The sequence below is a fragment of the Epinephelus lanceolatus genome, chromosome 3 (genome assembly GCF_041903045.1).
Source record: "Epinephelus lanceolatus isolate andai-2023 chromosome 3, ASM4190304v1, whole genome shotgun sequence".
NCBI classification, from domain to species: domain Eukaryota; kingdom Metazoa; phylum Chordata; class Actinopteri; order Perciformes; family Serranidae; genus Epinephelus; species Epinephelus lanceolatus.
Window position 1 is genome coordinate 6,652,939 of NC_135736.1, and position 14,646 is coordinate 6,667,584.

The following is a 14,646-nucleotide window of genomic DNA, read 5'->3' on the forward strand; positions in this document are numbered from 1 at the left end:
TTCCAAGGAGGTCATCCAGAGCCCACCTAGGGGGCCATTATAATTAGTAAGTGACTACATTACCCATAGTTCTCTCTTCCAGTAACATAGCTTTAGTTTAACAGATTTGCCTAGAGCCAAGGTAACCAACTGACGTGGTCCAGTGCAACTCACTACCTTTTCAGGAGGTGGAGATTCTACTACTACATCATTTACAATTATAACTGTGCAGTACAGTTGGGAACTGAAACACAGGTTTATATATACCAAACAAAATGCCAAATAGTGGGTACCCACATAAGAAGAAATCAGACTATTTGGTATTGTATGGCATTAAATGATGGTAGAAATATCAGCTATGGCAGAATAAAAGTAAACTGAACTGATTGAGGGGGGTTCTACATTTAAAAATACCATTTGAAACATAGGTATACGTATAAAAAATTTGAGAGTCTGACTTGGTCTTACTAAAACCCTTGAAGACAGTTTCTTAAAAAAAAAAAGGTCCTTCAGAACCAAATGGCTCTGGGTTGAACATCAGCCCTTCATACAAAAAACATTTAGAAACCCTTATTTCTAAGAGTGTAATGTAGTCTCGTCCAGCAACACTAAAACTAATAATCTGACTATAATACTAGTTACATTCAAGATAAAAAGTGAATTAAAATGGAAAGTGGCATATGAAAAGATAAGGTACCTTCATTTTTTTGGCCTCAGCACGGCTCTTGTAGCAGAACTCTACCAGCGCTACCATCATGGCCAGACCCAGACCTCCAACCAGGATGTAGAAGACTCCTGCTACGTTACTGAGAGACAGAGCGCTGGTCTTTTCCTAGTACACACACACACACACAAAGGGAAAAAAGAGGACAGCCACCCAGAGAGGAGTGTTAAAGGGTGTTTTTATGTTGACAGCGCTTATTGTAATGACTGACACACTACCACTGAACTATTTCATTTTCTCTTTATTTGGCAGCATGAAACTAAACTAACTTGTCATCTGCACACAGTTGTAACATTGGCTCTAGATTAGGACAGAACAGAGTCACAGACAACTAGACTAAACCTGACCTGCACACACTGAAGCCATGCTTTCCCTTATCAGTTTGCTTGTGTGAAAGTCAGTGTGTACCTTTGTGTGTACTGTATTTATGAATGTCTGACTACTTTTCGGTGATGTCACTGTGTTCACACAACTCAGCAGTTACTTTTGTGAATACAATGAAATTATAAACAGTAGAAACAGTAAATTGTAGTTTTCCTTTAATCTCTATAGGATAGTGGGATCAGCCAAATGTCACATATACTGTATAATTAACAGATTAACATTGGACCTTAACTTAACAGCAATGTTTCACTGCCCGGGCTGGTTGAAAGCTTCAGTTCTGTTAAGGCTGTTCTCTGTGCACTGTTTGTATGTATACCTAGGAAAAGTAATGAAACAGTATATAACCCACGTACTAGTAAGGGCTGCGATTACATGACGATACGCTGGCAGGAGTAAAGAACCAAGTGGTATAAAGAGCAAAAGTCCAAGCAAGGAGGTGGGCCCAACATCAAACGCCTTTTCCAGAGTAGGCCGGTGTTCGTATCCCATATGAAACCAAGTAACTTTGAGTTATTTTAAGTTACATTGTCACATTGTCATGCTATGTTAAGTGCGTAACTTAACACTATGTACCTAACATGAAAAAGCCCAACCATGATTCTTTTCCTAAATCTAACCTACATAACTTTACATAAGGTACATAACTATGTTCAGTATCTCACATGACAACGCCCAGCCATGTATCTTTTCCTAAATTTAACCTACATAAGATTTGTTTCCTTGACCTAACCAACGTAACTTTACATTAAGTATGTAACCACGCTCAGTATGCAACGTCACAAAACCCAGCCATGTATCTTTTCCTAAAGCTAACCTGTTATTTTAGTTTCCTACACCTAACCCACTGCCTGTATGTCTAATATGTAACACAATGAAACCCAACAATGATTCATTTTTCGAAACCTAACCTACGTAATATTAGTTAAGTGTGCAACTTCTCGTTCAGTATGTCACATGACCCGCTGGGAGCTAATTCCTTCGATATCACACAAACCATTTTATGTGCATTTTTGTAAGATGTGTATTACATGAGGATACATTGCTCTGTTGCACCTGTAACAACTCCCAGCAGTGTCACAGGCTCCTCGAGAGCACCTGTGCTGTACATTACTGCAGTAAGGTGAAAAGTTAAACAACTGGAGATAAAAAAAAAACAAGATTTTCAGCAGCTGTTCTTTTTAGGAGCCATTGGCCAAAAGCTAACAGTATCATTTCTTTTTAATTGTAGCGCAACATAAGTCTGGTAGAGGTACCCTGTGGAGATTAAAGGCCGACCATTTGAAAGAAATTGGCTTCCAACAGTTCTTAATATTTTGAAACAGAAAACGCGTCCATTGCACCCACTGAAAGTATGCCTCATTATCCCCATTTGTATGATTCATTACGTCTCTCTCCTCTGTGTGATGGGAAGCTTTCCATGCTGCCTTCCAGTGTGGCCCTTCAGAACAGGTATAAACACTTTTCCCTGTAGACATGATTAGACTGTATAATGTACAGTGTCGTCTGTTTGAAGCATACTGAGGCCTTCTACTAATACAGTTCTGTTTGCATCCATCGTTTCTCAACAAAACAGTGGATCATGGATTAATGCACTTCCTTTCTGATAGAACGCCTGCAAAAAGCTGATTCTTTGAATATTGTGGAATCCTGCTTTATTTACATCCAGGTGTGCTAGCTGACAGTCTCTGTAGGATACACATTGTAGCACATAAAAAGCACATACACTGTATCAGCGCTCTAATTCTTGAGGGGGTTCACCAACCATGTCTTTGGCTGGCTAATTATGCAACACTGTGCTCAGGAACCAGCGACATAGCCTGCAGCCTACATTAACATCTACATATGGCCATAAGAATAATAAGAATATGGCCGCGGCTTCCATACTGTCAGTCATGCTGGCTCACCCTCCAGCCCAAACTGAGACAAAAGAATGCATTTAACATTTAGGCAGGCAATGCAGCTGCTCAGTCAGCACATCACCATGGTGTCTATGATTTCCCACTTCTGTGCTCACACTACTTTCTTATCAGTAGCTTTCCCTTGATCACCTGAACGACTGCTGATACAAATGAATCAGTGTTTGAATTATGGGAGGTCAGGGGGGCATTGCTCCCTGAAGAGGCCTGAGCATGGGAACGGGTCTTACCACTGTATTTGGTCTTAGTGGCTCAAAAAACATTGGCAATTGTTTTAAGACTTTATCTATGAAAACCCCACTGTGTCAATGAACTAGTCTTAAGTGCAATGTTATACTCTATGCTCCTTGTAAACAACCATTCTCTTTACAACACCAATTAGCTTGTTGAAAGATGGCTACACCCAGCCTGACAAGACAATCCTGATGGTGAGCTCAACATTCTGTTTCACTATCTGTGTCAGTCTGGCCCTGCTGCCATGCCAAACACTTTCCAAAAATCAGAGACTGTGTTGTAGTTGATTATGTAAATTGCAGCTTGCAGTTTGCAGAACAGTAATGACAGCTCCTTAAGCAACAAGCACTAACTCTAACATTAGCAAACACAGCAATAAGAAAAGTTATTACAGAAATAGAGTCAATAACAACAATTAAACAAGAACATCATGCTATTTTACTATCTAACATGCTATTTTAAGCGCTGCTTTATCTAATTTACATGCCCGTGTGTTTTGTGTTCTGTATTGCATTTTTTTATTGTGTTTTACTGCATACTAAGGGAATACCTCCTAATCTTGTTGTTTTGCGCTGCAGCACGATGACAATAAACTCTATTCTTTTCTGTTCTGCTCTAGAGTATGCACTTGCAGAGAATGTTAGAGGAAAATACGTTTTCACTGTGTTGGATTTAGATGTTTTGTTACGCTGATTGGCTGAAGGAGTTTGTCTGCCAAAGCAAGAACTGCCGTCCACTGAAAGTGTTTAGGGCAACAGTGAGTCCAGACGGAAACAGAGAACGGAACACAATGTTGAGCTCACGTCATCAAGATGGTCCTGCTAGGCAAGGCTACACCCTAATCAAAGTTAAATGCTATCTAGTTTTCTAGCAAATCCAGATGAATATTTAGTTTGACTGCCTTGTCATATCTTGCCTAAGATAAAGGATTAATCAAGCCATAGTCACACTGTTCAGTGTTTCATCTCCATTTTAAGGTAAACAAGGAGCTCTTTGCTGCCAGCAGACCTGCCTAATGGAAACCTGAACCATGGGAGGCTGCATACAGATGGCATACCCATCACCTTCCTGCCACCAGCCTTCACCAAATACTGTCTATACCTCATACTATGCTAATGGTTGTTTCCAGGATCTTCCTATCATAAATTCCTTTCTCACCTCCTCACATAGGCGGATTGTCAAACCTCTCCCAGTTATCACTAAATTGAGTGTTGCTTGATTAATTAAGCTGCTGTGGCTGGCAAGCTCCCCAAACTGTAAACCGCTTCATAACTGGTCACCTGGCAAGGCAGAGTTTACCAAAGTTGAACTGCACTTGAAACCTCCAAAAAGATTTACTCTGCCATCAGGAACAATTTCCCTGACAATGGCGATTTCAATGGAATGACCTTAATTTGGACCTGTCGCTCATGTAACTGGGCACTTAAAAACTGTCTCAAGCTTGGGCTCCAAGGAGTCCAGAGATATGTAATACACTGTGGTTCATGCCATAGCTAACATGCCGCTTCCTGGAGGGTCTGCGGGCTGTTCAAGGATGAGAGCAGTATGTCCCTTCAAAGAGGCCAGAGGCCTGATAATGATGTCTGATGATGTCGCACGTAATTAACACCCCCACCTCTTTCACATGAACATGCTCATGGCTGGATAGGAAAACCCAGAGCTTATTTAACTAGTTGATAACCAGCTTTGTACCCATTATCCAGAAGGCCAATGTTAGGGTTAGTCAAGCAAGATAATGAAAACATATCCTGGAAACCCCTGGAAATGGGGGAAACAAATAAAAAAAACCAACAAATAATCCCTTCACCCAACAAGCCAACTCTCTTCAAAGTCCTTAACCTATAGACATGGTCATTCCTGTCATTATCCCACGCAACAACACATTACCTTTTCTTTGCAGACATTACCTTATAAACTCAATGTGTCTAAATAGTGTTTCAGACAGACAGATAGACAGACAGACAGACAGACAGACAGACGTTAACTTAAAACAGACAAAACAAACAGTACAGTGAGCCTAGTGCACAGTGAGTTTATCTAAAGAAGTTCCACTGTTTACAGGACACCACTTATTTTTCCTCCTATTAGAATTATACTCACACTTTGGCAGTTGAACCTCCATGCTTTAACCTAGGGGTGCCCTTCACATTACATACAGCTGGAACTAACCTGAACTTAACCATACTGTGTGAGGTTTTTGTTTCAGGTTTACACATATAGACATATGGGACTACTGTAATCGTAATGTGCAAGTATGCTTTCGTATCCTGGTACATGTAGAACCAAGCTTACTGTGCATGTTAAATGTGTGAACAGACAGTATGTTTGATTGATCCACAGACATATACGACTAACCTTATTGGTGGAGTCCTTGAAGCCACACTCTCCTTTATCGTACCACCACTTGTTTTTCATCTTGTCTAGGGTCCCTTGCTCATTCAGTTTCAATACGGCAAGGTTTACTGGCACTCTTTAATGGGAATAACATAAATAACATCATTATCAATGTTATCTTATGTTATTAGTGGGGCAGCAATTCTCACACTCTGGTCTAGTGACCAAGACAGGGCCCAGTAATGCTTGTTATTTGCAGGGAAGTCATCTGTCATTACGGATACAACATTAGACCTTGGCTTTAAAAAGCAAGCCGAAATGTGTGCAGAAGAGACTTTCACAGCAAAAATTTAAGTTCTCTCTCCGTCTTTTGTCAAATGCTAAATGCTAACATGTTTTATAGCAGAGATTACTACAGTCCCCAGAAGGACTGTGTAGACCTTTTAGTCTGTTATCACTGTGATTAATTAGACACAGCTGTTTAAAATCAAGCCCTGCATTGTCGGAGCCTGTCTGTTCGGCCCCAGAGACAGAGAATGAGAGGCGCTGCAATGAAAAGCCTTTCTGCTTTTTCAGCAGCAGTATTCCTCCAGGCCAGAGCCATAGATAAACGGAGTTTGTCCAGGTTGCACAAACTCTTTATCAACAGCCCTTCTCCTGCACTGTTGCTGCCATCTGGTATGAGGTCACCTGACCCTGACCTTGCCCCTGAAGCCTGCCCTAACCCTGACCTCAACCAAACAGGGTGCAACACATCGGTGGAAGAAGCAGCACAGACTACAACGCTACCTATCGGTGGAGCTGATCAGCAGCAGCTAGATCTAGTATCTATTTGTAACATGAGTATCCATCTGTTATTTTATGTGAAAGGCTACAGCTACAGAACACTGCTACCTCCACATGACATGTGCCGTTATAACTGTGCTGCTTCTTTACATTTTTTTCACCTAATAAATCAGTGCTACTTTCATGTTTGTGTGTTTTAGTGTGTACATGTGTGTGTGTGTGTGTGTGTGTGTGTGTGTGTATTAACCTTGCTCTCCCCTCCTCCGCTGCCGCATTCTCCCTTGTCATACCACCACTTGTTTTTCAGTTTGTCCAGCAGCCCCTGCTCGTTCAACTTTAACACCGCCAGGTTCACAGCATTTCTACATGAACACAGTGGCTGTTAGCAGTTCAGTTGTTGTCAGTGTCAGTCCTTCTGCTGGTATGCATGTTGGCAGCATGAACTGTTAATCCTTAGCATAAACAGAATATACACAGCTGGAATGCTTCTCTTTTCTTAGCATCAAACTAATCAGTATTGGATAGAATTAGCTTTAACATAGTTTAGCGGCTAAGCTCAACCTGCTGAATAAATAAGAATGTTGAACAATATGTCTAAGTCAGAATCACTTGATATGTCTTTATAGAACCATAGAGATAAGGTTGGGTTCTGATAGCCAGTTGGTGACTGATAAATTACAAATCCTTTATCGAATCATTTCTCTCTCCTTGCTCTTTGTTACTGGCAAAGAACTCTACATAAAACATCCACAAATCAGCTTCCCATTGTTAGCTGGCACTGACCATTGTTTTTACCAGTTTAAATGTCAGACATTTTCAGCTGCAGATTATGTCTTATGTTATAAATGTAGTAACTTACTTGCAAAAAGGTCAAAAATAAAACGTGGCTGTTTTCTGGTAAATGTTTTCTCTGCAAGCCATTTTTGTGTATTTTTGTGGCTGTTTCAATTATGATAAAATTGTACGCACCAAAGTCATTGAGATAAAAAGAGAGAAAAAATGGGTCCAACAGGGCAATTAAAACAAGTGATCAGGTGATCAGACAGGTTGTAAAAAAGCAAACTGAAATGAAACACCTCAAGACCTGATCAGATTTATTTTTTACAGTATCTCTACCGCTTTATGAGGAGTAGTGGTTAAAATCTTGCCCTATGAAATGGGACAACCCTTCAAGACCCGATACGTCATCAGCAGTTGTCGATGGCGTTCATGTAAACAGATGCTGATGATATCATCATAATGACATTTGCCATTTAACTGATGTGTATAGCGATGCATGGACGCTCACGATTTGTTTACATTATAAGTTTCACACTATCAATCAATTAAACAAGTCGTCATATAAAAAATGATACTGTGTCACTAACAGGCCATGAGCAGTACTCTGTAGGCTAACTTAGCAAACAATGCTCCTACCCTGTAAGTCTGTGCTGATAATAGAGAAGCGATAACAAATGCAGCAACTTCACTGCACAATGTAACGTTAGCTAGTCAGCCACTGAGACGTCAACATACTATGAGCATTTTTTTGGTAATACTTGTTATAAAGAAAAAGACCATAATACATTAAAATGACACCCAGTTAAGATAAGACGATGGTTATCGTAAGTGCGGGTTTCTTTTATTGCTTGTGCAAGCATCTTATAACACTCACTTTGGAGTGTGCCTCTAAAAAAACTCAGTTTGAAGGGTCATGTAGCTCTAACACTTCACCCTACTCCTCCATCCTAACAAGGATCAGGACACCCTACCCCTAAAAGTAAATGCGCAAAACGGAGGGGTAAGGGCTAAGTGGTAGGGGCAAGGGGTGTATTGGGATTGAGCCCAAGCATGTAAAATAAGGTAACCAGAGGTGTGTCTGTGCACTGTGATGGATGTTTACAACAGAAAGATTGGCAATAATTCTACAACTTGTCTTTTCCTCTTCCAGATAAGTTTGACTAACCTGGGTGTTTGTTTACAACCCGTGTGATCATCTGACCACTCCATTTTTAGTGACGTCGTCATGTTCCAATGTGAGTATTACTTTTAGAACTGATGGCCAAACAAGAAAATATATTCAAAGTTGTATTAACCATAATTTTTCTTTAAGCTAAGTTTTGGTTTTGCTTTTCAGAGATGATGACAGATGAGAGTTAGAGCTAAGGTCAAAGATTGCAGCAGATAACAGGTTGGGGTTAGAACATTGTGTTAGATAAAGTGGAATTGATGGGGAAACAGGCCAAAGGTAATTTTTAATTTTAAAGAGGCACACTCTATAACATCACTCAACAGATTAGCACCTCTCAAGAGGTTGTGTCTCATCAAGTTGTCAGAGCTCTCAATCAGACTTTAATTCACATCATATTGGCTATTTAAAATAGTCAGTTTATTTCTGAATCAAGAGTTTGGATTAGGTAACTTGCAAAGACGTATGTGTACAAAAGTCACAAGGCCCCCCAATACATATTTCTAAGTTGTAGCTACAGGCTGTAAGCACTAAATAGGCTGCCAAGTAATTCTCTAGTGCATAAATTTAGCTCTACACTTTACATTTATTTACAGACCCTAATTAGATTCGATAAGGGATTTGAAGGAATTCAGATTTAAAAAGCTTATTAAATAGTGGATTCAGATTCCATAAAATGCCATCAAAGCCCAACCATACATAGACATAAAGACAACTCACCCATCCCATCACAGCCAAACTATTTGCCTGCATCGCTGACACCAGTAATCATCCTCCTCTAAGCCAGCTTCACAGCTGTTATTCAGGGACCACAGCTACACCAACACCATGACTTTGAGCCTGGTAACAATCACTGAGTAAATCCCCTGTGGGGTGACTCTGACTACTGGTGAGCATTAATTAGGCCATTAGTTTTAATGGGCACTTTCACATCTGTCTAACAATCACTTAAAATCATGATAAATGACTGCATGATTAGATCAGCAGGAACTGGAACTGTCATTTAAGCAGAGCAAAGAGACAGATTCAGTGACACAGATGGAGTAGGAGCAAATCATTGTTTTTAGCATAAGCGCTAAGCTTCCCTTACATGCAAAGTCAAACTAAGGAATGGGTCTTCTTGCTTATCATCCCGTTACCACCATGATCAGGATTGATTTATATACTGGTATAAGAATTATATTACATGCATTATGGTCACTTTGGAATCATATCAAATGTTTTTAGAATGGTTGGTAAAGCTGCTGATATTACAACCAGCTATTCAACAGTGTGAAATCTGTTTTGAAGGGAGTCAGAGTATTCTGGTAGTTGGTGGTGGGGCATCCTACTGCCAGTCCAATTGTATACAAATAATTTAATTAATTAAAAGATTGTTGAGTATCAATCAACATTTATCACATGTTTAATTGCCATGAAGTGATCACGTTTAACCATTCAATGTAAATATTTTTCTGTTGCTTTCAGATCATGATAGTGACGGTTGATTATTGGCTGCTTGTTGGAGCACCCTGGCTTGTGTAAGGTAGACAGTCTCACCCAAGGTTTAATACCTGGGAAATAGTAGGAAGTTGACAAGCTTGTAAAATGAAGTGTTCTTTTTCTAACTCTGTTCTGTGTTTTCACAATGGGAATTACCTCAGAAGCTCCTTTGACACCACATTTGTCACTGAGAGATGTGTTGTTCCCCCCTGAATTCATTCTCGCACTCTTCCCGCGAGAAACCACACCGAGCTCTCTCAGCTCATCAAGGCTATCTTGAATATCTGCGTTACAGACAACCTGTTGAGGGATACATCTCCCAGTGCACTTCCCACATTGTGCTGAATAAGTGTTAAAGAAATAAGCCAATGGTTTTCCAGTCCTTTCAGGAATCCTAGAAGACGTGAGCCAACAGGTGGACTCAGGGTCATCTAACCACATGCTCTGGTATAAAATCTCTGTGGTTAATGACCTCATCTTGTGCTACTCCTGAGGTGCATTGCAGGGCTTTTGCCATGTGATTGGCTTAGTGGTCTCAGTTGAGAGGGCTGAACCTCCTGGGCTAGGTGATGCAAAGAAAAGAATGGGTTGATTGCTGGTTTTGCAGGTCTAGTCTGGTGTACAAGCTTAAACTGCCCTGATTTTATGCAAACTGGCTGAACCAGCATTTGTCATTATGATATGTTCTGGCAAATTAAAAAGCAGCCTACATCAGCAGCCTGTGCCGACAGCGTCCTGGCGCTAAATCCAACTTGTATTGCATTAGTAATAAGCAATTTGAAAACATGATGAACATAATATTTTGTTTAAAAACGGACTAATGGAGCCACTATTTTCACCAAGGTTGTGCGTAATTTACTGCCCAGCCAAGGTTGGCAACATGAAGGAGATCAAATTTTATTGGAAGATACATACTTTCTTTGTTTGCCAGAATGTTCATGTGTTTTTCAAGGTGACAAGATGAGACATGGCAGAGTTACTTTGTGTCTAGACTGCAAAGAGTATTAGATGTATTTTTCACTTGCACACATCATGCACCAGATACACTTTCCTTTTATCTCTGCAGCTGTCTGCACCAGTTCCAGACCACAACTGAAGCGTCGATTTCAATGTCTCAAAGAAAACTAAAACTGTGCCAACATTTTGAAATAAAGTAAAAAATATGGATGCCAACCACCCAATCAAAGGTCTTTTTTTAGTCTAACCTTGGAGAAAATGAGGGAGAGCAGCACACTTGGAAAGCAGGGGGAAGATGCCTTTGACCTCTGCTTTCCCTGAAAACACATGCTGTGTGCCTTTTAGGTACCCAAGACTGGCTTTACCGCAGCAGCATGGGGGAGACGGAGAGGTGCCAGAACACAGAGATAGGCAACTTGGACAACAGATTGACCAGCAGCCCAAAATTGTGACCCCATGGCCTTGAGTAAACACGTCTTTGCTGCTGTGGCAGCTAAAAACTGGCCCTTTAGAATGCTAACACAAATCTCTGTTGTTACAATTGCTAATTTTTCTCTGACACATATTTTCACATCACAGTCACACAAGAAATTCTGCAGGTTTGCCTATACCAGGACATAATCTGCAAGTATCAAACCATTCCATTTGGTCTTTCACTAGCCCCAAGGGTAGTTAGGGAGTGTGGGGACGCAGCCCTTTCCACACTGAGAAATAACACAATCAGAATATTCTCATACACAGATGATATCAAATGCTCATATTTGTGAGCAGGTAGTCAGGAATTCCACAGTGGTGAAAAATCATCTCAGGAATCTTTGGTTCAAAATTATCTGGACAGAGAGCCAGTTACAACTCGTGCAACGTGCAGAACATACACTGTCTCTCATATTGTCCAGACTTTGCCTGCACCTTCTTTGCCTCATGGCTTCAGTGATATCTATAGTATCTTTCCAACACTGGATAGCAGTTTTACAACTGTGCCTTTGTGATCACCTTAGGTGCATTGTAAAAATAACATTGTTTTGCATTTTGACTCTCCATCAATGGAGAGACCCATTAGCTTTTAAGTTAGGATCCCCACTGTGGGCAGTGCTATACAGGGTAACAATGACAATGGATGCACGCCTGTCAGTGTGGGGTGCAACCACGCTGGGCAGACCAATGAAGAAGTCCTAGAAGAAGTCCAGTCCATGTCAGAGGGGGGTAGAGCTGCTGTCCAGGCAGTCATAGGTCTCTTTACCTTCTAGGAAAACACCCAGTAGCCATTGTTTTTTCCTGTCAGCCGTAAATGTACCCCTGGGTGTAGATGCTCTCACTTCCCTCGTGGCCAAACGTCTCCCAGCCTGATCTGTCTCACTCTAACCAGAGTGAGGGAGCAGGGTTTGTCACTAATTCTGACAGCCCCTTGGTGACCAAGCATTGGGTAGCACAAATTATATTTTGTAGCTTCAGGCAGGTGAACCATACCCACCCTCTACCCACTCACTATGAACTTCTGTCCCAGGCACAGAGGGAAATCTACCACTCTTACCCAGACTGCATAGCCCTCTTGGCTTGACGTGTGAAAGGTGGAAGCTGACTCAAGAGACTCCTCCACTCACTTTCTCTACAGTGAGGTGGTAGGTAGTTGAGGAGTGTTGTAAGCCCAAGCACACCATTGTGTTTCAGTGCCATGTGGTTGACTTGACTGGGTTTCCTGCAAGAACTGGAAAAGGCCATTTAAACACCTAAGTGGGCTTTAGTGAGAATCCTTCTGGGCAGGATGCTCCCTTCTCTCATCACCCAGTTAAGTCCATAGAGGCAGGAGGAAGGAAGTTTCTCTTCATTAAGACTGCACTGCTCTTCGCTTTAACCACAGCTAAGTGTGTTAGCGACTTATAAGCCTTATCCATCTGCCCCTCTTTCTTGCAGTTTGCACTGGGACTCAGGCCCAGAAAACACCAGACCAGCATCAAAGAACTAGAAGCGACAAAGGCAGACTGTTGCATCGCCTCACATTTTGTGTGTCCGGGCCAAACAATGGAGCACACTGCAAAGACTACAACAAATAGCCAACTAGCATGTACATTCGACACCTGCCTGAGAGGAAATAACTCTCCATACCAGCAGATTGCAGTAGTTGTATTCGTTATACAAACAGAAACCAGAAGACTGATAGGACGGCTTCAAAACACTAGTTAGCCAGTCAGCACAGTAACCAAACCCTATGTTGAAAGAATGATGAAATTAGTTTAACTGTGTGCTAGCGAACAATAACAGAAACATTTACAAACTGTTTCAGCTAAAGATGCTCATTGGCTAAAAAATTAAGTGTGTTTCCCTTTTAGAAACCTCTTGATTTGCAGCCCAAGCCAGATTTCATCCCTAAATTGAACTCAGCCGATAGTTTAGGTGCCCCTGAAAGGATCTTTTAGCTTTTAAGTCACCACCATTTTCCTCAAGGAAAGAACAAAGGCTTAACACATTATGCCCTGTCTTGGCTCTGCACGTAGATGTAAGCAGGACAGCAGACTTCAGGAGAGCTGATCAGCTGTTTAAGCCCTGGTCCACACAGGCATGCCATTATTCCACCAGAGGCCATATCTCTGATGTAAAGACCTGACAGCCCCCTTTGGGTTTGAGGCACCAGGAGCATGGCCACTTTGTAGGACCTATTTAGCAGGAGTGACAGTACAGGACATTTGTGATATGTGACAAACAACCATTTTACAGGCTACCCTGGTCAACATGCTTTGAGGCTTCGAGAGGGTTTATGCAGTTCAGGAGTGGTCTGCATCTCCCATTGTGAAACACCCAACTGAGTCAGAAAAAGAACTTTTGCTTACTTCATGCAATCATTCCAGAGAACTGAGAATACTTTAATGATTTTAGGCCTCAAATATTTTTTTTATTCTTCATTGTTGTGTGAAACTGTCCCACTCACTTACACCATAGCAAATCTAAGACTGATCTAAATCTGTAGACAAGTCTAAGATATCTTTCTGCAACCAGCCCAGTGGTTTGGTTTATTTTTTGTAGCTTTTAAAGAGCCTACATTTAATGATAAACTCTTAAAAAGGAGAAAGGACAATCCAGCAGGAAGAGCTTTTGACATAATAGTAATGATGTAATGGCAGGAAGAAAAGGCGGTGAATTTGATGCCAATGAGGAGTGGTAGTGAATCAAGCAAGCTTGTCAATAGCAAACCTCATGTATTACGTAGTGATTATTGCAGGCTAATGTTGTTTAGGATGTCTACAACACTCTATGCTATGTGGTGCAGAAATCTGACTAATAACTTGGCATGGGCTCAGTTCACCACAGATTTGACTGGCTGCAAATACTGTGTAATGGCACCAAGGCATTTGTCATTGACACACTAACTATTGCTATATTTTTGTTTCAAATTCTGAATATGATGGTTGTGCGAACTTGAATTTTCTGTTTTTTTCTGAACTGAACCCGCCATTGACATTATAACATGAATCATCCATGTGACCAAGACAGGAGCAACAAGGAAAAAAACACATTACATTAAAGTGGTAAGATCATGCTAGGAGCAGAGACATGGGAGAAGTGGAAGATAATGTTTGCAGGAATTCAGTGAATAATTGACCAGTATTGAGTTCTGAATCAGATTTCATGATTTAAAGTTGTAGAAATAAAAATATGTCTCTGGTTCTACCATGCTATAGTACATCAACAGCAGTGATACAGTAGATCTATCAAAGGGTTAGACTTAAAGCTCCATTAAGCGATATTATTAAAATTGAAGTAATGTGAAAGGGTTGCTAGGGCTCTGATCTTGACCTCTGATCTTGAGTGGGTGGATGATTGATCAGACAATTCGATCAGATCAGACCAATGGATATGAGGAGCAGCTGCTGCACAGGCAAATTTTTAGACTCAGCGCAATGTACAGT

At 41.0% G+C, this 14,646-nt stretch overlaps 2 protein-coding genes across 5 annotated transcripts in view; one reads left to right on the forward strand and one right to left on the reverse strand.

Moving 5' to 3' along the window:
• Window positions 1-3,042, forward strand: part of LOC117255965 (integrin alpha-L) — a 63,770-nt gene extending 60,728 nt beyond the window's left edge. The window contains exon 28 of the mRNA XM_078163877.1: window positions 2,950-3,042. Coding sequence (XP_078020003.1) covers window positions 2,950-3,027 — 78 coding nt within the window. The 3' untranslated portion in view covers window positions 3,028-3,042. The remainder of the gene's footprint in view (window positions 1-2,949) is intronic.
• Window positions 1-14,646, reverse strand: part of LOC117255943 (glutamate receptor 2-like) — a 103,697-nt gene that overhangs the window by 25,600 nt on the left and 63,451 nt on the right. For 2 of the 4 annotated variants that reach the window (XM_033625207.2, XM_033625205.2), the window contains exons 17-18: window positions 5,593-5,707; window positions 677-811 (exon numbers count right to left, since the gene is read on the reverse strand). In XM_033625207.2, the coding sequence (XP_033481098.1) occupies window positions 677-811; window positions 5,593-5,707 (250 nt within the window). Of the gene's footprint in view, window positions 1-676; window positions 812-5,592; window positions 5,708-6,604; window positions 6,720-14,646 lie in introns of all 4 variants that reach the window. The other 2 variants (XM_033625206.2, XM_033625204.2) reach the window with 1 other exon arrangement.